This window comes from Rhincodon typus, chromosome 11, assembly GCF_021869965.1.
Source record: "Rhincodon typus isolate 14 chromosome 11, sRhiTyp1.1, whole genome shotgun sequence".
Lineage (NCBI taxonomy): Eukaryota > Metazoa > Chordata > Chondrichthyes > Orectolobiformes > Rhincodontidae > Rhincodon > Rhincodon typus.
In genome coordinates, this window is record NC_063342.1 from 69,578,205 (window position 1) to 69,605,987 (window position 27,783).

The window sequence follows — 27,783 nt, forward strand, 5'->3', positions numbered from 1 at the left end:
TGTTGAATGCTCTTCTGAAGCCTAGCAATGACCAGAAACTTAACTGGGCCCACCATAATCCTGTAGCTACAAGAGGAGGCCAGAGGTTGGGAATTCTGTGGCCTAATAAAGGACAAAAATGATCTGTGCTTTCCCAAGGAAGATCTATCTTCTCTTCCCTGGCTCACTGTCTATGCATGATGCCGCTAGGAGTGGCTGCATGGCACTCACCAGTCATGGTCACCTCAACATACTTTCCTCCAGGGTCAATCATTCAAGCAATAATTGAAAAGTGTTACAGATATTGATGGGTTTTCTATTTTGAAAAGGGTTGCATATTGGGCAAGACTAGTTACTGCACTTTTAGTACTTCATTGTGCCCTTTGATGCTTTTAAAAGCAGCTGACCAATTAGCCTTGGGATACATTAATTGAGCTGGAGACTGAACACAACTCTCCGTTGGAACAAATAAAGATAGCTGGCAGCCCTCTACGTGCAGTCAGCCACAATAACATACTAATAATTAAGCCTAGGCTTATTGAATGGTACCAAGGAATGAAAGGAATGAACCCCGTACAGGTTTGTGTTCACTGAAGACTTAGTTTGTTTATAAAAGCACTGCTTCTCAGCCAGAAGGTAAAGAAACACAGCTGGGAGACAACCAACTATAACAGCAACTGCAACTCAACCAAATAGATGCAGGCTGGGTTTTCAACCCACAAACAGAGGTCACTAATATTGATACTTGCTTTTCTTCTGGGAAGGATTGATGGAGAGAAAGCAAATGCTTAGACACAGTTCACTAACTCATTTTGTACTGCTACTGTCTTGCTCCCAGATTTATATCTGAGCATCCCCAGTACATGTGGGATGCACAGTTCAGACAGGAGGGAATTAAGTTTCGACACAGGCTTTCCCTTGTGACACTTACCTCAGTTTGAGAATCACTCCTCTCCAGATTCTCGTTAGTAGTCTGAAACATTTTGACGCATGTTTAAAAAAAAGCAAAGAAAAAAACATTTAGAACATTCAATCACAAAATTATAAATCACCCTAAACTTGCATTGGGGGTCTAAAACACAAAACTAACTCTCATGAAGTACAGAGATAACAAGGTGTAGAGCTGGACGAACACAGCAGGCCAAGCAGCATCAGAGAAGCAGGAAGGCTGACGTCTCGGGCCTAGACCCTTCTTCAGAAAATGAAGCACAGTTTATTTAGAAATAAAAAAAAATAAAGAAAACATCTGTCTTCAGTAGTTTTCTCTTTCACGGTAAACAGAATGCCTCAGTAATGATGAGGGGGTGGGGTCACAGCCTCAGGATTAGGACTGATCATTTCGGACGAAATTTCTTCACCCTTGTGAATCCTTGTGAAACCCAGGGGATTGTGGATGCTCCATCGTTGAATCGATTTTAGACCAAGTCAGGCAGACTTTTGAACTGTCAGGGAATCTGGGACATATGGACCCAGAGGAAAAGTGAATTTGAGGCACAAGATCAGCCACAATCATATTGAATAGTAATCAATAATATTGAAAAATAGTAGCTGTATGGTTTACTCTATTCTTGCTCTGATTTATGTTTTCTTCTCAATTACAACAAATATTGCTGGACTTGAAGACCAGGACTCAATTCTCAGTAATTGCATTCAGACTCATCGACATGACAGTTTTTATGTGGTGCTTAACCAAAACCAGCTCTATCAGGAGCAGAGATAGTAGGAACTGCAGATGCTGGAGAATCCGAGACAACAAGGTGCAGGGCTGGATGAACACAGCAGGCCAAGCAGCATCATAGGAGCAGAGAGGCTGACGTTTCGGGCCTAGACCCTTCATCAGAAAAGGGGGAGGGGAAGGGGGTTTTGAAATAAATAGGGAGAGAGTGGGAGGCGGATAGAAGAGGGATAGAGGAGAGGATAGGTGGAGAGGAAACAAACAGGTCGAAGAGGCGGGGATGGGGCCAGGAAAGGTGAGTGTAGGTAGGGAGTTAGGAAGGGGATAGGTCAGTCCAGGGAGGACGGACAGGTCAAGGATTTCACAAGTTTCAAAATCTCCCCTCCCCCCACCGCATCCCAAAACCAGTCCAACTCGTCCCTGCCTCCCTAACCTGTTCTTCCTCCCACCTATCCCGTCCTCCCACCTCAAGCCGCACCTCCATCTCCTACCGACCAACCTCATCCCGCCCCCTTGACCTGTCCGTCCTCCCTGGACTGACCTATCCCCTTCCTAACTCCCTACCTACACTCACCTTTCCTGGCCCCATCCCCGCCTCTTCGACCTGTTTGTTTCCTCTCCACCTATCCTCTCCTCTATCCCTCTTCTATCCACCTCCCACTCTCTCCCTATTTATTTCAAAACCCCCTTCCCCTCCCCCTTTTCTGATGAAGGGTCTAGGACCGAAACATCAGCCTCTCTGCTCCTATGATGCTGCTTGGCCTGCTGTGTTCATCCAGCCCTGCACCTTGTTGTCTCTATCAGGAGCATGTTTTGACGTCTATAGGATGTCCTGATTTGAGATCGTATCAGATGAAGAGGAGCAAAACTAAGGAACTGGAGCAAACATGTAGGCTCAACAGAAACTTTTTATTTTTGCAAGGATACATCTTTAGGTTGATGGGCAAGAAATAATTTGTGTCTTAAGTTTCATTTTCACATTCTACTAGTAGCACTCATGAATCTCAGCTTTCATTGTTGGGGGGAGGGTCGCTAGGGCATCAGAAAATGGCACACCATTGCTTCCAAATTCCCCTCCATATCACACACTATCCCAACTTGGAAGTACATCATCATTTCTTTATTGTCACTAGACCAAAGTCCTCAAATTCCCTTCCTGGACTGAAATGACTCAAGATGGGTCACAACCGCCTTCTCAAGGGCAATTAGGAGCCGGCAACAAATGCTGACCTTAAGATGACAACCACAACCCACAAATAGCTCTTTTAAACAGACTGGGTTTTATTTCTCCAGTAAAGCAATTTGTGGCTCAAGTTCTAAGACTTCTGCATAGAAACAGTCAAGAAAGTGGGTTTTTTCAAACTATTTAATTGTTCCCTTACTCATAGCTGCCCAATACTAATCATATTGAGAATATGAGCACTTACAAAGATTCTTAGACCAACTCTGCAGGTAGGCTGAGATAAAACAGAGCAACCTAAATACAGTTATATAAAAATAAGACTTTATACATCAGACTAAGTAACTAGATAAGTGGACAACAGGGTGTTTACCTTTAAGAGGTGAGTAGAAAGGAGAAACATTTGGGAGAAACCACTGGTTGCGCAGAGTAGTTACCAAGCATAGAATCCTTGAATACAATCACAGAATTCCTACAGTGTGGAAGCAGACCATTTGACCCATCAGGTCCACACCGACCCTCTAAAGACCATCCCTTCCAGACCCAGACCCCCTACCCTTTCCCTGTAACCCTGCATTTCCCATGGTTAATCCACCTAGCCTACGCATCCCTGGACACTATGGGCAATTTCCCATGGCCAATCCTCCTAACCTGCATATTTTTACACTGTGGGAGGAAACTGGAGCACCTACAAGAAACCCGCGCTGCAGACACGGGGAGAAAGTGCAAACTCCACACAGCCAGTTGCCTGAGGCTGGAATTGTACACTGCTGTGAGGCAGCAGTGCTAACCACTGAGCCACCTTTCCACCCTAATGTTAACAACTAATCATATTGAGAATATGATCACTTACAAAGACTTTTAAGACCAACTCTGCAGGTGGGCTGTTAACTCATCTTTATCATGTTAAGTGGATTCTGGGATTGCAATGGATTGAAAGGCAGAATAGGTTTTACGAATATTTTACAGGTCAGTGGTGACACTGAGCCTCAAATTTATCATGCATTTTTGATCACCTTAGCTCATAAAAAATAATGCTTTGTGGGATTATATGATCAAGGTGATTCTAAGCCTTTGTATCTTGCAACTTAAAGAAAAAGGCTTAACTGGATAAATTTTTCTCTCTTGGGAAGAAGGTGATATGATACCAATCACTAAAATAGTACAAGTTGGACACAACTGCAGCAGGCAAGTTATTCGATCTGGACAATAAATATAAGCCTTGTGAATGAAAGCCTAACTTTAAAATGTCTCAAACAAAGACAGAATAGTCTTCATGTAGATCAGCTTCCTAGCAAAGGTAGATGATGTAGTGGTAACTAAGAAGCCAAATTTGATTTATGTTCAAGGTGGACACTAAGGGCACAGCTTCATTATTTTGGAAAGGAATTATAGGAAATAGAGCATCAGCACGGGAAGTTGATAGATTAGGCTGGGATTAATCATACATTGACATTAGATCAATCAGGCCTGATAGGTTGAATGGCCTTTTCTCAAATTCTTATATTTCAATCATATACAGACGTCAAGTGACTTTAGCACCTGCTTAGACTTCTGCCATTCCAATCGCTGCGATGATGCCACCTGAGCTTCATGCCTCGCTCTCTCCAGCATAACTTCTCGTTTCCTCTGAAACTCTAGCTCCAACGTAGAGCTTTCCGTCTACAATTAGAGACAGCAGTCACCATTAAAATAGGTTTCAATCCAACAAATACATTGTTCAATTTCAAAGAATCAAATGGAATTGAGGACCTTTGAAGCCCCAGACTTCCTCACAAAAATGGGACGCAAGCCTCCTCTTCCAGTTGGCTACATTGACCTTGAGTGTTTTCAGGCCATTCCGTGATTCCTCGACCGCAGCTTGGCCAGTAAACTAAACTGTGATTAGGTGGCACCATCTGCAACTTCTCAGATACTGAAGCAGTCCATGTCCAAATGCAGCAAGATGGAGCAGGGAATAACTCACCTCCTGAATCCCCAAGGCCTGCCCACCATCTATAAGGCCAAATCAAGAGCTTGATGGACTACTTCCCGCTTGCCTAGATGAGTCGTGGTTCCAACAAAACTGAAGGAGCTCAACCCCATCCAAAACAAAGCAGCCACTTAATTGGCACCACATTCCATTACATTCGCTTGCTCCATCACTAACACTCAGTGGCAGCAACGTACACCATGCACAATACGTACTGCAGAAATTCAGCAAGATTCCTTTGATAGTACCTTCCCTTAACCCAAACGCACAACCACTTCCATCCAGAAGAACAAGGGTAGCAGATACACGGGAACACCACCCTCTGCAAATTCCTTTCCAAGCCACTCACCATCCTGACTTAGACGTTTACCGTTGTTCCTTCAGTGTCACTGGGTCAAAATCCTGGAACACCCTCCTCCAGAACATTGTGCATGTAACTACACCAAATGGACTGCAGTAGTTCAAGGTGGAAACTCACTACCACCTTCTTCAGGGCAATAAATGCTGGCCAGCCAAGGAAGCCCACATCCCATGAAGGAATTAAAAAAACCTCACTTGAGGACTGCATTGCCTGTGGAAAGCTAATTGCTGGTTTGAGAAATAGCTGAAGAGATATCTCCTTATATGCAACTGACAAATGTCAGTTCAGCGAATGTCAACATTCAATGGAAATCTTTTATATATAACTGCCTACCACCAATGAACATAAAAATTGACAAATAAATTTCAATTTAAATAACTTACACATCAATACCTGTACAGTTATGCTGAGAAAATCTTATCCCTGCATATAAGCAACTAAATTGTGCATAGGAACATGGTGAACTGAATATCTAATCATCTGAAGAATTTAATGATACAATCTGCTACCTGTTGCATAAATCTGGAGAAATTCAGTATGTAACATTTTACAATACAACTTCTCAGACAGTCAAGAAAAAGTGCAACCTTCAGGTAAGTGGGAAATTGTAGGTGAGAGAAATTACTGGACCAGGATGTGATGATGCATTGTGATTACAACTTTAATGTTATACATTCTACCTTTATTTTTAAACCATATATATAAATTATAAATTCTACCACACATAGGTGTGGCCTTGTGGTATTATCACTGGACTGTTAATCTAGAGACCAGATATTGCTCTGGGGTTGAATCCTGCCATGGCAACTAACATAGAATAGTTCAGCGTAGAACAAGCCCTTTGGGCCCACCATGTCAATGTGACCATGATGCCATCCTAAACCAAGCCCATTTGGTCCATATCCTTCTATTCCCTGCCTGTTCATGTGTCTAAATGGTTCTTAAACATTGCTATTGCATCTGCTTTTACAACCTCCCCTGGCAGTGTGCTTCAGGCACCCACCACCCACTGTGCAAAAAACTTGCCTCGCACATCTCCTTTAAATGTCCCCTCTCTCACCTTAAACCTATGCCCCGTAGTATTTGGCATTTCTACCTTGGGATAAGACCACTCCGCATTCTTCTAAACTTATCTTGTGTTCATCTGGCAATTACTATCAAAATGGCTAGTCTAGTTCAGTTTCTGGTCAATGGTAATTCCCAGGATGTTAAAAGTGCAGGATTCAGTGAGAACAATGTCATGGAGACTATCAACAGGAGACAGTTTCACTCTCTCTTGTTGGAGATAGCCATTGTCTGGCATTGGGTGGTATGAAAGATGGTGAAATTTAAATTCAATAAAAATCTGGAATTAAAAGACTAGTGATGACTATGAAACCATTATCGATTTTTGGAAAAACCCATTTGGTTCACTAATGTCTTTTAGGGAAGGGAACTGCCATCCTCAACTGGTCTGGTCTACATGTGACTCCAGACTCACAGCAAGGTGGTTGTCTTTGGGCAATTAGGGATGGATAATAAATGCTGGCCCAGCCCGTGACACCCACATCCCGTGAATGAAAAAATGAATAAATAAAATAAATATTAATAACGGAAACTGCACAGGTCATCTCATCACAATGTAGTTAGATCTGCCCCACCGCAGGCTGAAAGTTGATAGGATGTGTACACAGACATATGACTTTAAAAATGTTATGGGTCGGGAGCAGTAATATTCTTTATCCTGAGGTCACTTGCGATCCAACAGCTGATGCATTCCACAATTTCACATCATACAGTATGACCAGCAATGGTGTGCAGTTCACCTACCACAAATCACACCACATAAGCATTTTCAACCAAGAACAAATTATACTGGCAAATTAGTTCATTATTGAATCTCATTTTGCCACATTCATCATGTGTATGCTAGCACCTTTACCAATATGTGAACGCATCCCACCCTGCTGTTCACTCCCTCGTGTTTAATACTCCCATTATCAAGCAATTAATTTCCTTTTAAAGTAATTTATATACTCTAGTTTAGCAAGAGCTTGAGGCAGAAAATTCCACATACTGTTTATGCAAAGTAATCTCTGTTAATTCTTTGTCATAAATTTGCATTCAGCTAGTACTGTAAAGAAAACAGCCTTCCACCATAGTAAGTTAGTTCCTTTTAACTACATCATTGTGCTGCTACCTAACACGCTTGCATCAAAGGGAGGGGAAGCGGTAGGACTGCGCTAATGTCACTGGCCGTTATTCTTCCAGAGACAGGGTTCGAATCCCACCATAACAGAGTGAAATCTGTATTCAGTAATAAAAAATGAAATCGACCTAGCCCCATATAACTACTGTTGATTGTCATGAAAGCCCATCCGGTTAACCTGAAGTCTGCTGTCCTTACCAGGTCTGATATCAGACCCACAGCAATGTGACTGACTGTTAACTGCACTCTGGACAATTAGGGATGGGCAATTCACGCTGTCCAGCCAGTGACACCCACATCCCATGAACAAATATAAAAACAAAATCCCCTCATCCTGTTATTCAAATTAAATATGCAGTGTTAATAAACGACAGAGAGATATTAAATGATAATTTATCACTGTCGGCAATTTTTAACCTTTGGTCTTCTGAAGCTCACAAGTGATGTTTTAGAGGGAAAGGTTTGCACTGTAGCATTTTGCGTCTACTTTCGTACAGTACTAGTATTTTCATGCAACAAGTGTTAGTAATGTACAGAAACAGATGAATCAAAGTTAATGAGGTTAGGAATTGTTACGGAATAGAATGAATGACCTCAGATGAAGAATCCTCATCTACACAAAATGGAGCAAGAGCCTAAAAATAAGAACAAAAGAAAGCTGCTTTAGCATGGAAAGTAAAACCCACAATACAGTGCACTTACTTACAATGAAGATAAATCTGATTACAGTAGTGATAATAATTTTACTTTAATTTTGCATTATGCACTTTGAACATAAATACAATGAACTGTTTGAACATTATTTTCCATGTCAGCAGTAAACCCAGAAAATCCACTGAAGTTGACATCATTTTAATGACAAACTGCAATATACACCCTTTATCACTGCCATCCCTTGCTAATTTTACCATTTTCTGGAGACATTTGCCCCTTCTCAACTATGGTTCCACAGAAACATTTTAAAAACAGTAGACCACTCAACCTCCTCAGCCTCTTCTATCATCATGACTGATCCCTTGATGTGCTTTCATTTTGTGACCTTTTATAGCCTTAACAAACAAAAATATATCCAGTTGAAATTTTAACTGAACTCCCAAGGCAAGCGAGTTGGAGGATTCCCCTGCAATGTATGTGACGAAAGGCTTAATGATATCACCTTGAACGACGTAATTCCTATTGTAAGTGTATGGCCTCTTCTTCTTCACAACCCCATTACAGCAATTAGATTTTTTCTACTGACGCTAACAAATCCTTTAGTCACTTTGAAATCCCTCAATCTTTTGCACAAGGGAATACAAGCCTATTCTATGTCAACTTTCCTCTTAACCTTTTTAGTCTCTCTAACACCTTTCAGATTACCAACAATTTTGACAGCAACTGCCAATGAACTATTCTACAGTACAGAGCATCTCACAGATTCTGTCCTCACCGCCAGAACACGAGTCAGAGTTGGTTCTGAAGAAGGTTCGCTGGACTCAAAATGTTAACTCTGTTTTGTCTTCACAGATGTTACCAGACCTGCTGAGTTTCTCCGGCAATCTTTATTTGAGGCAGAGCTGGTGTTTTCCATCCAGTAACACCAACAAGTTGCAGCTTCCATAGCCACCCATACTGAGATTCAAGAACTCAGCCCTAACCTGGCACCTTCCTGACAATTACAGCTAAGCTTCTAACTGGGAAAACTGGCCAAGCTAGTAGAACATTACGAAAGTTTTGACTACCACATGTACTGTTAAATTATTTCAGTTTTTTTCCTTATTCGTTCTGAATCTTAAAAACTAATGAACTCCTCTGATGTGTCAATAGATATCTTCTATTATTTTTCCTCACCTGGTAACTGGAGAACTTTGATGAGGAATGGATTTTTGGTGTCTGCCCACTGGAACAAATAAAAGAAGCATCATATTCAGTTATAACGTTAGTCATGGCTTGCAAATTACTACCCAAATAGACAATACAGAGAAGCAAAGTAAGAGATACTACCTTGTAAGAATCTGACAACAGTGAAGAGCATTAAATTCCAGAGTTGTTAATAACGAAAGAAAATGGACAGTGCATGATCACTTATATTTCATCTAGTCTAAGTTTAAAATGAATTCTGGCAGATAAAATTTAAAACAAGCCCTTCGTCTTAACTATTTTGACACTCTGCTCATGATCAACAGGCTGCATCCAAAGTGATATGCTGAGACATCACTACTGCACACACAATCACACTCAGCTAAATCTCAATAGCTAAATGCTCACTTCCAGAACAAAAATTGGGGAAACTCAAAGGAATAATTCAACAGTTGAAAGTAGATATTTAAACTTGTAAATCTGGACATTTGCACAAACACAGCAACATTTGAACAGAAAAATTAGTGCTAAAATTTTATGATGCTGTGGAACAAACTGAAACATTAAATCCAAGTACATGACTAAATTGAAAAGAAAAATTCTGGAATGTGCAAATGCGTTTTACTGAATCATTCCCAAAAACACGGTTTTGGGTTGGAGCAGAGCTCAAAATGCATACAAATCCTGTTGGAATATTGTAATGTTAATCACAGGTAACAAGATCTCCCGGACTAGTTTCAAACTGCTAAAGAAGTCAGAAAGGAACTTTCCAGTTTGGTTTTGCAAAAGGCCTAGGCTTTTTATGTGCTTATCAGCTTCTCTCTGGGCATGCTGGGGAGTTGCTGTATCGTGATAAACAAAGCATCATACCTGAGAGACACAGGTCTGCGATTATACAGCACACAAGAGATTTGGGCTGTTCTTTTCAGTTGGTGAGTTTATTTTCTTTCCTTCCCATAATTCAAGCATTCAACATGATTTCATTTGCTTTGCAATGCATCTCTTTGTTTTATTATTACGCTTTTTGCAATAAGTGCCTGAACCACACAGACAAGATTCCATTGCTACCCTGTGTTGATTTCAGCCACTGGTGGTAGCACTAGTCACAAATGGCCTCAATGTTCCTGGGTTAGGAAAGGAAAATTACTATTAGTGTTTCCAAATACTCTATACTGATTACCCAGTAAATGTTTGCATATGGTTACCAGCTGAGGATAAGATCAGGTCCAACTGCAGTATACATGCCGCAGTGTCATGGTAGAATAGACTCTGTAAGATCATTTGGGCATAAAGGATGGTAACGTAGTGAGATACCAAACTTGATGTGCAAAATTTTCACTGCGGAGGAAAAGCAAGCAACTCCAGGTGAGGTAGGGAAGGATGGACATATACCAAATAAAATAAAAAATAAAAAATAGAACTTACTTTACTGCAGATGTTTTAAGTTCTGGAAGGACTGTTGTTTCCGTATGTAAACGATACAGATGCACTTCACTACTATCCATACAATTCAGATTGAATCTGTGGCAAAGAAATTGAGAAACATTTTAAATAAACAAGAAGTTGCTTTAGTTCGTGACAACAATTTATAGTAGCAGCTTAGATTTTTTTTCAATCAATTCAATTTATTTTTAGATATTCAATAACTTGACTGAAAATCATATCAAGCCTCTTCAACAACACAAATGCAGGTGCTCCTCAGAGTATGAAGTGACTCATTTAGCTAAAATTTACATGTATCTTATTCACACTTACTTATAGATATTTCAGACTATTGGATGAAACGTCATAATTTCTGACAAATTCACAAATCAAAACTGCAAAGGAAAGTATAGTACCAATTGAATATGAGGAGAATGTAAACTTTCAATGACCATCCAAGCTTTTTTTTAAATAGATTCAAGGAATGTGGGTGTTGTTGCCTGGGATAGCATTTATTGCCATCCCTAATTTCGGGTGGCACAGTGGCTCAGTGGTTAGCACTGCTACCTCACAGTACCAGGGACACGGGTTCAATTCCAGCCTCGTGCGACAGTCTGTGTGGAGTTTGCACACCCTTCCTGTGTCTGTGGGCATTTCATCCAGGTGATCCAGTTTCCTCCCACAGTCCAAAGATGTGCAGGTTAAGTGGATTGACCATGCTAAATTACCCATAGTGTCCAGGGGTGTGCAGGCCAGGTGGATTAACCATGGGGAATACAAGGTTACAGGGATAGAGGAGGGGGAGGTGGATCTGGGTGGGATGCTCTTTAGAGGGGTGATGTGGACTCAATGGGCCAAATGGCCTGCTTCCACACTGTAGGGATTCTATGATTCTTTGTTTCTAATTCTCTTTGAGAAAGTAGCAGGAAGCATCTTCTTGAAGTGTGGCACTCAATTTTTTTTTTACGAACACGCAGGAATGTGATGGTGGTGTCTGGCACATTGTCTGTGAAGAGTGATTCCTTGATCGTGACTATGTCAGGCTGTTGCTTGATTAGCCTTGAGATAGCTCTTCTAGTTTTGGCACTAGCCAAAAGATAACCTTGCAAGTACATACAAATGCTTTCTTAAAAAAAAACAAGAATGAGTATTTAAAAACTGTTAAATTTTAAATTTAAAATAAAGGAAAAGTGGAACGCAATATTATTAAGCTTTATAAAAACCAAAAGAACTGCGGATGCTGTAAATCAGGAACAAAAACAAAGTTGCTGGAAAAGCTCAGCAGGTCTGGCAGAAGCTGTAAAGGAGAAAACAGAATTAACGTTTCGGATCCGGTGACCCTTCCTCGGAACTGATTGGTGGCTGGGAAAACATCAGTTCATATGCAGAAAATAGGGAGGTGGGTGGGGTAGGGAGTAAATGATAGGGTGGAGCCCGAAGAGAGAGAAAGACAGTTGGACAGACAAAGGAGTTGCTAACGATCAGGCCGGGAGGGTGAATAATTGTTAATGGGGACTGTTAGTGACTAAAACTATTCACACCCTCCCAGTCTGATCCCAGCCTCTATCCTATCGTTTACTCCCTCCCCCACCTACCTCCCTATTTTCTGCATATAAACTGACGTTTTCCCAGCCACCATCAGTTCCGAGGAAAGGTCACCGGACCCGAAATGTTAACTCTGTTTTCTCCTTCACAGATGCTGCCAGACCTGCTGAGCTTTTCCAGCAACTTTGTTTTTGTTCATTATTAAGCTTTAGTTTCTTGTAAGGCTATTTAGAGGATAAGGAAAGCTGCTTCAACTGTTCCCAGGATTTAAAAAGGATATTTTAAGTTGCCAAAAGGATACAGTAAGTATTTTTGTGATGTAAATTGTTTGAAAATATTTTCTTGGTTAAATCAAACGTAATTTAGGGGCGGAAGTAGTTTGTAGTTAGGGTGAAGATCAAGCATCACTTACAGAAAGAAATGGACTACAGTGGATGTGTGTGCTCTTTTGCATACACAATTATAATAACTGGAGGAACTGAGACTGCTGGTGAGCAAGTCTGCTAATTAAAAAGGTTAAAAGGTAGAATATTAAGGTTTAGTAGTGATACAGGCTATAAACCTGATAGCTGGTTGATACTGCACATGCTGGAGAAGCTTCAGAAGAGATTTACCAGAATGTTGCCAGGTATGGAAATTTTGAGTAATAAAGAAAGGCTGGATAGGCTGGGACATTCTTTACTGGAGCACAGAAGGTTGAGAGGTGACCTTAAAGAAGTTTATAAAATAATGAGGGGGTTATAAAATTATAAAATAATGGTAGGTGTCTTTTCCCTAGGATGGGGGATTTCAAGACAAGGGGGCACATTTTTAAGGTGAGAGGAGAGAGATTATAAAAAGACATGAGGGGCAAACGTTTTACACAGAGTGTGGTTCATGTGTGATGAACTTCCAGAGGAAGTGGTGGATGTGGGTACAGTTACAATATTTAAAAGTCATTTGGAAAAGTACATGAATAGTAAATGTTTGAAGGGATATGGGCCAGGAGCAGGCAGGCAGGACTAGTTTAGTTTGGGATTATGTTCGGCACAGGCTGTTTGGACTGAAGGGTCTGCTTCCATGCTGTATGATGATAATGACCCTATGATTCTATGTGAGAGAACCAGCAAATTAGAGAGATATTGAACACAGTAAACTGGGGAAAACAAGCACAGAAAATAACTGCCAAATTGTATTATCCAATACTCGAAACTCAAGGATCCTACAGAAAAACACGAAAATAAAGGAAAGCTCAGAGAACTATACAGACACAAGACACATAGAGAGTGAGGAGAAAATGGAAGGCTGGAGGTAAGAAATTTGAGCATAAAACTTGAGAAAATTTTGTGGTTAAGGTAAATTTGAAAGTAACAGTTTGTCTACCATGAATTAAGATTAAATCTATAGTTGAGCATTAAGTAGTTGACTGTGGGTTAAGATTATAGATATAGAAGGGTAATGATTAATCTCCTGGGAGTCAGATTTACAGAAAGGTGATAATAGTCTCTCAGGTTTATAAGATTACAGATACAAAGGCATGCAGCATTCAGTGAGAACAGGGAGGGTGGTGCTTGTAAGTGAGAGACTGAGGAAATAAAAATAAAGCAACACTCTGGAAATTAATGGTAGAAATTGTAAATGCTGTGTTTTCAAATCAATCTTTGATCAATATAAAAATTTTATAACTGAAGCTATGGCTGAAGCAGTAGTAGTAAAACCGAATTGGCTTTAGAAATAACTGCAAGAGTTTAGGGGTAAACTTGATAAGCAGAAGCTAAAGGGACTGCATTTAACAGGACAGGATCAGAAAAAATGAGCTACGAAATTAGTGGAGGCAGGAAATATTCTTTGAATAAGTCAAAGAAGTGGAAGGAACAGACTAATATGGATAAGCAGAAATTGGAAGGAATATCAAGAAGCACAAAGCAAATGAAGATAAAACTGTAAGAGGTATGCAAAGCAGTACCTCTGCTGTTCCTGGAGTGTGCTTTCTGGCAAACTTGTGTTTTCTATCGCTTCTGATTCTGTGTCCAGATGCTGATTGGTGTTTTGTCTGCAACAGAATTGCGATATAAAAATGGAGAAAGCCATTTAATGCCACTAAACAATAACTGAAGCCTGTAATTCTTCACAAAGGCGTCATGTCATTTCTTAATTCCATTGAAAAGAATTCACAGATTCACCCTCTGAGCCACACCAAGGATTAATGCAAGATTATAGTCCAGGTTCTACCTTTTGCAGTAAGCAGCAGCCTACATTGTATTACTTAGCAGAATGAACTAATCAAGCTCATTTCTACCAGTGTCTTCAGTGATTAGCTTCAAATACATACAAAATATACATATAGAAGAATAATAGACAACATGCACAAATTGCAGGAGTAACAACATGTATATGAAACCACATATTAACGAATTAATTATTTGTACAAAGCAAATATGGTGGGTATTTATATAGTTGGCGAAGAAACTGGTTATGAAAATTAAGGCAAGCAGCATTAACAAGTCATGTCAGAAGGTGAAAAGTAGCCTGTAAAGTGATCATTTTTGATTGGTGGGATTTGAGCTATGGAGAGTCTCAAGAAATCAGGCATAATTTCAAAAAATTGTTGCTAAACCCATTTTGAGGCCCTCATTTGATTGAGTTTTTTGAAAAGGTGACCAAGAAGATAGAGAAGGCAGAGCGGTAGACATTGTCTACATGAACTTTAGCAAGGTCTTGAAAGGGTTTTGCACGGTAGGCTAGTTAGTAAAGTTAGATCACATGGGATCCGGGAGAGCTGGTCAATTGGATACACGTCCAATTCCTAGAATCAGGAAAACTGACCCAAAATTAAGTTCGATGCTGGAAAACCTGACACAGGAATCGCATGCATTGACAGTGGGATGTTGCTGAATATAAAAATTACTAACATATGCTCTAACGTCCAAGTTGCATCTTCCTCAATTCGCAGTGGTTCTTCAGGCTCCATCACCCTTTCCTGTGTAAAAGTAACAAGTATCACCAAAACAAAATCTGCTACATGTCCAAAAGGCACAGCTACAACCACTGATAATTTTATACAGTTACATGCATCAAGCTGAATTGCACATAAAACCCTTTAATTTTGGCTATCGCTTATGAATACAGATGAAATAAAGCATCTGATCAGTGGGAGACCCCTCCACGGTAATTACAAACAGCAATTTTTGGAAGAGATCTCTGTAGAACAAATTAGTATAATTAAAATAATTCACATAAAATATAAATGAGCGACTGCTTCTCTCATTATATTGTAATAGTGCTCTTTACACGTGTGGAGCCAATTTTAGCAAATATCATGAGGGAACTGTTTCCATTGGCTGTGATATTCATATAATGGCCTAGGCTGCTGTTGAGAGTGTTTGTGGGATACAACTGGGAGAATACACTTTGTCTTCTTCAAAACTAATGTGGATAGGTGTAGAGAGACACCAGTAGAGGAGAATACAAGGGAGACAAAAGAATGGGTTATAGTCACAATTACTACATGTTGTGGGAGGCAGAGACACTTCTGGACCATCCAGCAGAGATGTACAAAATACAGAAAGCACTAACATGCTAAATGATCAGTCTACAATTTGGCATTTTGCAGAAGGCAACTTGATATCTCAGTTGATATTTAAAGGCTACTATTCAATTCGTAAAAAGTCAATAATTTAAAAATGACACCTTTAAGTAAAATGCAGGCTTCTGAGGATAAGAAATGGTCAACCTTGTGGTTCAGCCATTATGGAGTGGATTCCTATTAAGCTGATTTTTGGACATTTTGCCTGAAGTTTCCCTTGAAATCCAAAACAGTTTGAGAACAACGATTATAATGTAAAGGATGTGCATTAATTCCGCACTTGAGGTGGGCAGCTGTGTATGGACTGGACTATTGGAAGCATGGTGACATGCAAAGCATTGTTTCCAGAATGAGCCATCAAGTTAGTATTAGCTTCAATAGCTGCCACTTTAAAAAATCAATGGGAAATACTAGGTGTCCTTGTGCATCAGTTGCTGAAAATTAGCATACAGGTTCAGTGGGTGGTGAAGGCAGCACATGGCATGTTAGCCTTCACAGTGAGCGGATTTGAATAAAGGAACAGGGATGTCTTGCAGCAATTGTATAGGGCCTTGGTGAGACAACACCTGAAGTATTATGTGTAGTTTTGGTCTCCTTATCGGAGGAGGGATGTTCTAGCTATGGGGAGAGCGCAACAAGTTTTACCAGACTGATTCCTGGGATGACTGGGCTGACATATGAAGACAGTCGAGATCAATTAGACTATATTCGCTGATGTTTAGAAGAATGAGGGGAGATCGCACAGAAAGCTATAAAATTAGATCATAGATCATAGAATCACTAGAGTGTGGAAATAGGCCATTCGGCCCCAACAAGTCCACACCGACGCTGCAAGGAGCCTCCCACTCAGGCTCACCCCTGTACCCTATCCCTGTAACCTTGTATTTCCCTCGTTTAATCCACCTAATTTACACATCTCTGGACACTATGAGCAATTTAGCATGCCCAATCTACCTCACCTGCACATCTTTGGACTGTGGGAGGAAACTGGAGCACCCGGCAGAAACCCACACAGACATGGGGAGAATGTACAGAATCCACAGACAGTTGTCCGAAGCTAGAATTGAACCTGGGTCCTTGGCACTGTGAAGCAGCAGTGCTAACCCACTGAGCCACCATGCTGCCCTAACAGGACCAGACAGGGTACATGCAGGAAGGATGCTCTCGATGACCAGGGAGTCCAGAGCCAGGAGACACATTCTAAGGATATAGAGTAGGCCATTTCAGACTGGAGATGAGGAGAAATTTCTTCACCTAGAGGATGACGAACCCATGGAATTCTCTACCACACAAAGCGGCTGAGGCCAAAACATCAAATAGTTTTAAGGAGTTAGATACAATCCTTAGGGCTAAAGCAACCAAAGGGTGTGGGGAGAAAACTATAACAGGGTACGGAATAACGGAACAGACTTGAAGGGCCCAATGGCCTACTCTTGCCTCCATTTTCTATGCTTCTAAGTTACAAGAGTATTGTGTGTGACGGAGATTCTAATTTTTTCACTTGTTCTTTCAGGTCTTGCTTTGCTGATGTTTGTTCACTCTTCATCAAACTGCGAAACTGCACATTTTTCTCACTAGCCTGTTAATAACATTTGTTTGCATGAAAACAATGCAGCAATACATTGTATAGTGATACGTGAATACAGTGCTAATTTCAAATAGCTTCTTCCCTCACTTTTACTTGCACTGTAGCTGTTCATAATGGACCCATATGAGAAAACATACAATTTTTTTTCAGAATGCAGAGCTGACCAGATATCCATGCAAGTATCTGCACTTTATTCTCTAACTGCAAATCGGTGAACATGTCAAGACTAAATTTTACAAATTCTTTTGTATCAAACATGCCTCAAAATGATCCAACTGTGTTATTCAATAGGACTTGAATGTAAAAAGAATTTGGAGGTCAAGAGTTTAAATTTCAAGACGATAAGTTCTCAGATGGTTACTGGGAGGCCATCAAAACTAGAAAATGGCTGGAAATCCTCATATTCTCCCGAAAGGTGCATATTGATGTAGCAGGTACCTCCTTGACTGAGTAAGAGAACAGTGTGTAGATACAGAGCTACCATCTAATGAATATAGTTGGGCATTAGCAAATACTATATAATTCAAGGGCACTCACATACAAGTACCTTCAGGAAACATTTTGCATTTATCACTTGCCTTTATGTAAGTCCTAAACTCAGAACTCAAGCCATCATCCCTGTCAGACAACCTGTCTTTCACTTCTAAATTATTTTGCAGCAGCTCCTTCGACTCCTGATCAGGTTCCACTGAGGAAAAAGAATGAAACAAATACAAATATAAAAATAAAGCTACCCTACTTCATGAAATAAAGCATTTGAAAGAAAAGTATCGCTTCCCAAATGAGCTATCAATTTAGGATTCACTTCAACAACTGATACTTAATAAATCAGTGGAAGTCCTGGGTGTCCTTGTACCAGTTGCTAAAAGTAAGCATACAGGTTCATTTTGTGGTGAAGAACGCAAATGGCATGTTGGCCAGTCATTGAAGAGGTGATTTGGATAAACTAAGCATGCTTTGCACCCAAATACAATACTTGATGCTGAATAAATGCTTTAATTGTTTCAACGCTGATAAAATGGTCAGAATTCATGCAACCAGCAGACTTCCTAAGGTGCTGCACATCGTAAAATCAGAAATTTTGACATTTTAAGTGAAACCAGATGGGTATGAAGCGTACATTAAGTGTAAGCTATATGCAATTAATTTAACGTATCATAGTTATACTGGAATCTATTCTGTGGCTGGAATGGGGAAGAGCAGACACTTGACACTGCCATTATTCTTTTATCGGTTTTAAGAATTTCACCTTCAAATTTCCATTTGCACGACAGTGTTTCTTGTTTCAAATGTACCACTGCCACCATATGAAAACATGCCTGCCTCAGATGGTTCCATAATTGTGGCCCACCTGAAGGAACTATGTGACATCTTGGCTACGGATGAGTAGTCAACTCTGCTACTAACAGCTCAACTTCATTCAGGGCTGTGGTAAAGTCCTGGAACACCCTTTCTAGTAGCAGTGAGTGTACCTGCACCAGACACACTGCAGCAGTTCAAGCTGACAGCTCATCATCATCATTTCAAGGGCAACACTACAGGCCTTGCTAGCGAAACCCACATATTAATGAAGAATAGGCCAATCCACCCCTCAAGTCATTTCTACCATTCCATAAGATCATGTAGGATTTGTTTGCAACCTGAACACTACTTCCATTTTTCCCTCCAATATCCTTTGTTAATCAATTGCCTTTAAAATATTCAGCAACCCTACCACCACCACACTCTCCGGTAGAGAAATCTACAGATTAGTGATCCCCTCGGGTGAAAAAAAACTCTCATCTCCCTATAAAATAGGGGATCGCTTACCTTTAAACTGGATGCCCTAGTTCTAGGCTTTCCCACAAGGGGAAACATCCTTTCACTACCCATTTGACAAGTCCTCTCAGGATCCAGGGTGTTTTAATAAGACCACCTCTCACTCTTCTAACTCTGATGGACACAGGCCCAACCTTCCCTAATTAGATAACAATCCTGATCCCAGGAATCAGTTGAATGAACCTACTCTGCACTGCTTCTAATGTGTAATAATGTCCTTTCTTAAAGAAGAAAACCCAAACTGTACACTCTAGATGTGGTCTCATCAACACCCTGCACAAGTGCAGGAAATCTTTGCTACTTTTCTATTCCATTCTCTTTGCAATAAACAACATAATTTCATTAACCTTTCTGATCATTAACTGTACATCTTATGAAAGAATTTTTAAAAAAAATCATAAACAAATGAAAAATTTAATTCTGCACAATCCAAGAGAGTCCACTGTGAATTTGGGCATAAACTATGGATCAGAGGCAAAGTGTCCATGTATTATAGTAATGATGTCTACAGTACGAGTACCTCAAATAGATTAATTAAATTTCTTTGAAGCAGTGTGCTATGTGCGTGGATAAAAGGAAGCCTTTTATAGGCTGTAATTAGATTTCGAGAAGGCTTGTGATAAGATGCCACTTCAAAGGTTCCTGCTGAAAATAAAAGCTCATGGTTTAGGGCAGAGCCTCCCAAAGTGGGCCCAGGAGCACAAGTGACATTGTGAGCAGAAAGTTTGGGTTCACAAGCTCTGAGGCAGCAATGGCCATGGAGCTCTGCCTGAGATATAACTGCTTGCTCCAGCTCTCTCGGCCATTGCCATCTCTCTCATTGGGGGTCACCACATTTAGCCTTGAAATGGGGTACAGTGGGAAAAGTTTAGGAAAGCACTCGTGTGTGGGAAGGGAGGTAACGTATTACAATGGTTAGAAATTGTATAATCTCTGTTTTCTGTCAATTATTAGATTGTTTTGTCTAAATGACAGAGTGTGATGAGTAGAATCCCATAGGGATCTGTGCTCACGCGTCAATTTTTTTGTTACAATTTACAACAAATAACTTGGATGAGGGGAGTGAGGGCACAGTAGTCAAATCTGCAGACGACATAAAGATAAATAAGAGATTGTTATAAAAAAGACGCGAGTTTGCAGAAAATCATAAATAATGTGAGTGGGCAAATATCTGACAGATGGATTATAATATGGAAAAATGTGAAGTTGCTTATCTTCTCAGGAAGGGTAAAAAAGCTGTGGATTACTGAAACAGAGAATGGCAAAAGAATTCCAAGCAGAAAGATTTAGGTGTTTCAATGAAATAGTTATAAAATATTTATTATGCAGGTACAGCACATAATAAAAAGATTAATGGAACGATATCCTTTATTGCAACATAGGAGTAACGATACTATGCATCAGTTATACAGGGCATTGGTGATGAATATGATACATGGTTCAGAGGAAGTTTACTGGATTGATTCCTGAAATGAGTGGGTTGTTTTATGAGGCCAGGTTGGACAGACTGAGCTTGTTTCCACTGGAGTTTAGAAGAAGGGTGATTTGACTGAAGCAAATAAGATTCTTGACAAGGTGAACATAAAAAGGATGCTTCCTCTTGTGGGTGAGTCCAGAAATGGGGGGTAATGTACTAAAACTAGGGGTTTCCCCCATAGATAAACATAAGGAGAATTATTTTCCCTTAAAGGATTGTGAGACTTTGGAATGCTCTGCCAAAGGTAGTGAAAGTAACGTTTTCAATGTTTTTAAGGCAGAGTAAGGTAGACTTGATTTCCGAGAACAACAAGAATCTATCAGAGATTGCTGGGAATGTAAAACTTGAAACACAAACAGATCAGCCAGGAACTTACTGAATGGCAGAGCAGGTTCCTTTTTTGTGTCCCTTCTTCTCTCTCCCTCTGTAGTAATTCTAGCCACCCCCACCCCTTTCAACTACCTTCTTAAGGAGTTGGGAAGGAGTCGGGTCACGACCGGGAACCACGTGACAGCAAATCGAGCGATGGCCGGAGCGACAGTGGCGGATCAAGAATGGGCTGGTGAGGCAGCCCAGAGCAGGACTCTGGCGGAGGCATGGAAAGGATTGCAAAGCTCGGAGTGGGTCTGTGGCAGTGAAAAGGAAAGTTGGACTCTCTTAAGTTATCTTTTTTCTCTTATCTTATTCTAAGTTAATGTGAATGGCGCCATTCATGTACAGCGAAGGTGCACACTTTTCACTGTATTTTTACATTGAATACACGTGACAATAAATGATTCAATTCAGGTTTGAAGGTCTACTTCTGTTACTATTTCATATGGTCATGATGTAATCCAGGTGAAACGAGTGAAGCCCATTCTTCAAGTTGAAGTGATGGACTCCTACTAGTTCCATTTAAATTTGGATGAACCTGGCTATTAGTGCTTAATTTCATAAATCAAGAGGTCCCACAGAAGCATGCAGTTAAATCGCGCCCTTTATATCACATCCAAATCTTCTGACTGGTTTCATATACCACAAACTTTACTTTTCATTCTCATGGTACCAGTGATCACTAGTGAGAAGTGGCAAGAAACTAAGGTCAACCCTCATTCCACTCCAGCCTCACCGATAGTAATAATCCGTCCTTGGTGCTACACTAGCAACCCAGAGATCTCAAGTTCAAACCCAACTAACCAATTATACTGAACACAACTAATCTGTGGCATCAGAAAAGCTAGCATAAACACTGCCAGATTCTTGCAAGAAACACAATGGTTTCATTACTGCGATTGGCATGTTGATCTTGTTTCTTGTGCACCTTCTTTGCAGTGGTAACTTTGTATTCCTCACTCTGTTCTACCACTCTATGATCTTTGTATTTTATGATCTGCCTGTACTGCGCACAAAACAAAACTTCTCACTATACTTAGATGCATGTGACAATAATAAATTAAATCAAATCAAATGCACAGGTTCAGTTTTTATTTATGTCCAACAGCAAGTTCGAAAATAGTTTGCTAGGAAAAAACATATCCTTTGCGACTACCTCTGCCTTTTCTCTACATCCCTCCCCTCCTCTCTGGAATCAGAGTCTCCTGCACACTGTCATGTCAATTTGTTACTTGAAAACTAGGAGCTGACAAAGGGAGAAGAGGAAAATCCCAGCATGGATATTTTATTTTAACGTGTCCATAATCACCATTCGCATTTACATACTTCCCAACCATCAGCAAAGTAAACTTAGGATCAAACACTGGTATTAAAATTTAAACTAAAACATATATCTCTGAAAGAGGGAGTGGTGACTTTCTGGTAAACACTTCAGTTCTAAAGTAGTGCCTACATGATCTCAGGTTGTTGTGGAGACAGAAAGTTGACTAGAAACCCATTGAAGCATTGAGTAACAGTTTTGATGCATTCCACAGGAGCCTACAGAGGGAAGAAGCTGCTGTTGTGAAGGAGCCTGGAAAACTAGATATCAGGACGCTGTTGAGGCTTCAGTTTCTATTCAATAAAACTACAGATTGGGAATTTGACTGGGTGTGTATTGCTGGTCACTACTGAATTTGGAAAACTCGGGTAGAGTTGACTGATTGTGAAAGGACAGTGAATGTTTTGACCTAGCATTGAGAGGTGAACCTTTGCTGCAGAACTTGGACTGTGTTTTTCTCTTAAAACATTTTCGGCCTCTACAGGAATCACAACTCCTGGAGGGGTTGCTTAGATTTATTAAATATCATTTTAGAACAAAGACTTCTCTGTAAACACTCATAGAGTCACAGAGTTGTACAGCATGGAAACAGACCCTTCAGTCCAACTTGTCCATGCTGACCAGACATCCCAAATTAATCTAGTCCCATTTGCTAACATTTGGCCCATATCCGTCTAAACCCTTCAAATTCATGTACCCATCCAGGTGCCTTTTAAATGTTGTAATTGTACCAGCCTACACCACTTCCTCTGGCAGCTCATTCCATACATGCACCACCTTCTGATTGAAAAAAGTTGCCCCTTAGGTCCCTTTTACATCATTCCCTAAATTTGGTGTATAATTGTGCAATGCTCCATTGTGACTGCATCCAATGTACAGCGAGCTTTGAGAGATCTGGAGTTACTCTCAGCTCTTTCCATGGCAAAGCCACAAAAACACACCTACATGGAAAGCACAAATTTCTATGAGGGTTACACCTCAGACTGGATGGGTCAACATGCAGACAATTACACGAGTACTTCTCAGTCACCATTGGACTGTATTTTTCTCTTAAAATATTTTCGGTCTCTATAGGAATCACAACTCCTGGAGTGGTTGCTTAGATTTATTAAATATCATTTTAGAACGAAGGCTTCTCTGTAAACAGTCGTAATAATGTTACTGTCAAGATAATGTTACTAAACTAGGCATCTGCTTTAAATAGTTTAGGTAGAATCAAATTAATCACAGAATTTTTGAAATATCATCATAATGAGATATTTTAACCCATCAAGCTTATGCTAAAACTAATTCCACTCTAGAATTATCTAAAAAAACCCCATCCTCTTTCATATTCCACAATATTTTACTTTAAGCGTTTATCTAATTCTCTCTTAAAAGTAACATTTCAACAACTGGTATGACAATATATTCCATATAATGTTAGCCTTCTGCAACAAAAACGCCAAATTTATGTCCCTTTGCTCTGGATGATTTTACACCAATTACATTCTCAAACATCTTCAAAACTTTAAAGACTTTCAATCTTCCCTTAACATTCCCTGTGCCAGTGAATACATTCAAATATTCAATCTGTTTCATAACTACATTGGTCCTTCCAGTATTATCCCAGTGAATTTGACATTGAACCTTTCCCACATTTCACTATCCCTTCTACAATATATCATACACAGATTCATCACTGCCTCCTGTATAATTGGCAATCCATGTACAAGAAAACAAAACATTGTTTTTAAAGATTTGAAAATCTGTACTCTAAGGTCTCAAAATCTTACCACTTGCTGTATATTTATGGCCATGCATGAATCATAAATCACTTACCTTTCATTGATCTAACATTCAAATATTCCTCCTGCTTATTCAAATGATTTTCTTCAGAGATATGTGCCATTTGAAGGGTCAGACTGCCTGTATCTTCATCTGAGGGCTGAAGATAAAAATCGTTTATTGAATGCAACAAAAAGTAAATACATCATCACAGAGCAGAAGGCTTTACAAACACAAAAGCATCCTTTAGCTCCAATCTAAAAGTTGTATAATTACTTCTGACAAAGAGCAATAATAATTGGAATCCTTTTTCCAAAATGTTTGTTATTCTAGTAGTTGCTGCATCATCCCAGCTGGAACCTTCAAGTGTATATGAAGATCTGATTGGATTGAATCAAAATAAAAATCACAAAGTAAAACCTGCAAGAAGTGCTAAACAATCCAGGTCACCTTGCTTGGTAAGTTTTACTCCTACAAGGAAGGGAATGGACTATAAACTGTGTTTGAACACATTTTGCTGATGCTACAGTCATCCTACCAGATGACAATTATAACACAGATTTACTTTTAGCAACATAAATTCATTAGCAATGACAATAAAGAAGAGTACATTGATTTTAACAAATAAGAAAAGATAAGAAACAAAGGTCAGGAAAAGAATAGTATATAAGCTATAAATAGATTAATTAAAGGAAGTGAAAAAATAGTCAATAATGAATAGCTGTTTCCCAGGCTAAGTAAACAATGGATGGAATCATATAGCTTCCACAGCATAGAAACAGCCCTGGAGGGGTCAGAATGCCTGATTTCCTGCCCCTCTTTGACGTTACACCTGCTCAGGTGTCCATTGTGAGGGAGCATAGAGTATCCAAGGGCACAATACAGGCCTTCACAGACTGTTGGGGCATCAAAGGGGATTGGGTGCATTATCACCCAGACAATGTTATTTTGATTTAACAAAGTTTCCGTCCATCTTTTCAAGTCCATTAAATGTTTGATTGTGTTTCTGTTACAGTACCTTGCCTGTGGCTATTCTTTTAAACTTGATTTTAGTTTTGGTTTAAAAGAATGAAAGCAGCCATTCAACCTAACAAGTCCACACCAGTGTTTATGGCCCTCATGAGTTTGCACATTTAGTTAATTTCAGTATGTTTGCATATCCATCTATTCTCTTCTTGCCGTGCTAATCCAGCTTTCCTTAATCCTATGTGCTTGATTGTAGTCTTGTGCTTTTACATGTTAGCACCTAATTTTTAATTATTTTTGGTCACACTCTTGCTAACCTAACTGAACCCTGCATGATGGTGATAGGTCATTGGGAGCAGTTCAATTTTGCTGCTGTTTGATGGCCCACTGTACCTCATGGAAACCCAATGACTCTGTTTCAAATTCAACCAAATTAGCTTGGTGAGTAGTATCACATGAACATGGGACCTCATCTCCATGTTAACTGTATGGCGATCACACCTATCAACGCTAGCAGGGATAGATACAGCTGCAAAAGGCACACTGGTAAAGACAAAGTCAGGTAGGGTCTTCATGTTGCAGACAGCAAGGACTGCAGATGCTGGAAGCCAGAGCCAATAGATGTGAAGCTGGAAAAGCACAGCAGGTCAGACAGCATCTGAGAAGCAGGAAAGTCAATGTTTCAGGCTGAAACCCTTCGGCAGGACTGAGAGGGGGAGAGGAGCCCAGAAGTAAACAGAGGGAGCAGGTGGGGCTGAGGGAGGAGTAGGTGGGATGGTGGTAGGTGGATGCAGGTAGGGGGTTATTGTGATTGGTCAGTGGAAGGGTGGTGTGGATAGTTCAGTAGGAAGATGGACAGGTTAGGTCAGGTCAGGGAGGCGAGGTGGAGGGGAATGGCTGGACATGGGATAAGGCTGGAGGGATGTTGAAGCTGATAAAGTCAATGTTGAGGCCATTGGTCTGTAAGCTCCGAAGGCACAATAATATCAGGTGCTGTTCCTCCAGTTTACGTTTAGCCTCACACTGACAGTGGAGGAGGCCAAGGTTGAACATTGTCGCCAGGGGAGTGGGAGGGGGGAATTAAAGTGGATGGCAACTGGAAGGTCGGGTTGGTTGGTGCGTGTAGAGTGCAGATGCTCTACGAACCGGTCTCCCAGTCTGCGTTTGGACTCCCCGATATTGAGGAGACCACATCAGGAGCAATGGATACACTAGATCAGGTTGGATGAAGTGCAGGTGACTCTCTGCTGGATCTGGAAGGATTGTTTGGGACCTTGGACGGAGGTAAGAGGGGAGGTGTGGGGGCAGGAATTGCATCTCTTGCAGTTGCAGGGAAAGGAACCGAGTGTGATGGAGAAATTGGTGGGGTGTTTAGAGCTGACGAGGGAGCCATGGAATGAACAGTCCCTGCGGAAAGTGGATAGCGGTGAGGAAGGAAATATCTTTTTGTTTGGGGGGATGGGGTCTGATAAGTTTTTCATGTTGGCTCTTTCAGCACCTGCTAAAAGTTTTACATGCTCAATCAGTCATGGTGCGAGCAAGCCATTCTTGTTGATGGATATACAAAGTCCTCTACTCCGACAATAATCAGCAGGGAGTCTCCTTGCCCATGTCGGTCTTAATGCCTTGAACTATTACAAGGTCCAGAGTCAATTTTGAGAACTCTCATAACTAATCCTTCTCAACTATATACCACTGTTCCATCACATTGCTGCTTTGTCCAGTAAGTAGGACAGGACACAGTTGTTAAGTGAAGACTCTGGGAAGCTAGCTGCAAGCAATGGTTCTGACAGTATGACTCTGTCAGGCCAGAGCTTACCGCTTTATGTGGGACAGCTGTCCCAGTTTTGGCACAAGTCCCCAGATGTTAATGGGAAGGACTTTTTAAGGATCAACTGGACTGGGTGGGTCTTCATCATGTGTGGGAAAGGAGGGCAGATTTCCTTCATCAAAGAACATTACTAAGTCAGGCAAATTTTACAACAATCCAGTAGTTTCACAATCACCATTACTGAGACTAGCTGTTTATTCCAATTTACATCATACTTACAAATTTAGATCCTCTGTTAAGTAAGTTGAGATTTAAACTCAGTTCTTTGGTCCTGCTATACAGTCACTATTCTACAATACTTGCTGTATCCAACTTTACGCAGTTTACCTTCAGCAGCTACTCGATGCTCTGAAAGCAATTTAGGGAGCAGCAACAATGATAATTCTAAGGCACAGACAGCTGTGATTCACAGTTGAACTTATCTTCCCTGCAAAGATGGCAGGGTGAGATAGTGAAGCTCATTTAAATGCTAAAAAGCATAACTAACATATCAGAAGTGTTACTGTATATAAACAGGCAAACACTGAGGGCCATATACACCAAATTAACAGCCTTACAAAAAATTTGCACATTACAAAATTTCTATCTTCCCTGCAGAGTAATGGATAAATGTAGGCATCCAAAGATTGCAACAATTTAATTCTATCTAAAAGGAGCTGGTTAAATATCTGTTAAGGAGGATGACCACTTCTGGTGCATTCTTTCCCCTTTTAATATATGGTAAATAAGAAATATCGTTCATCTGAATGGTTTTGTTAATCGTATCTTGTCAAATGTCGGAAAATCGAGTACCAAACAAACAGCTTTGTGAAAGTATACAGGTTGAAAGAGATAATCACATTTTACCAAAAAAAATGCATCCTTGAACTTTTGAGTTCTTGTTTTGTCACCCATTTTTGTCCCTCGCATTAGTGTTA

The 27,783-nt window shown here is 40.3% G+C and overlaps 1 protein-coding gene across 6 annotated transcripts in view; it reads right to left on the bottom strand.

The window, feature by feature from the left end:
* lrch1 (leucine-rich repeats and calponin homology (CH) domain containing 1) overlaps nt 1–27,783 on the bottom strand; it is a 176,743-nt gene that overhangs the window by 33,394 nt on the left and 115,566 nt on the right. For 5 of the 6 annotated variants that reach the window (XR_007263210.1, XR_007263208.1, XM_048602885.1 and 2 more), the window contains exons 8-16: nt 24,124–24,229; nt 17,893–18,002; nt 15,053–15,120; nt 14,107–14,193; nt 10,620–10,715; nt 9,186–9,234; nt 7,949–7,990; nt 4,377–4,496; nt 911–952 (exon numbers count right to left, since the gene is read on the bottom strand). Coding sequence is in view for 3 of the 6 variants with exons in the window: in XM_048602885.1 (XP_048458842.1) it covers nt 911–952; nt 4,377–4,496; nt 7,949–7,990; nt 9,186–9,234; nt 10,620–10,715; nt 14,107–14,193; nt 15,053–15,120; nt 17,893–18,002; nt 24,124–24,229 (720 nt within the window). In the remaining 3 variants the exon portion in view is untranslated. The remainder of the gene's footprint in view (nt 1–910; nt 953–4,376; nt 4,497–7,948; nt 7,991–9,185; nt 9,235–10,619; nt 10,716–14,106; nt 14,194–15,052; nt 15,121–17,892; nt 18,003–24,123; nt 24,230–27,783) is intronic. The other variant, XR_007263209.1, reaches the window with a different exon arrangement.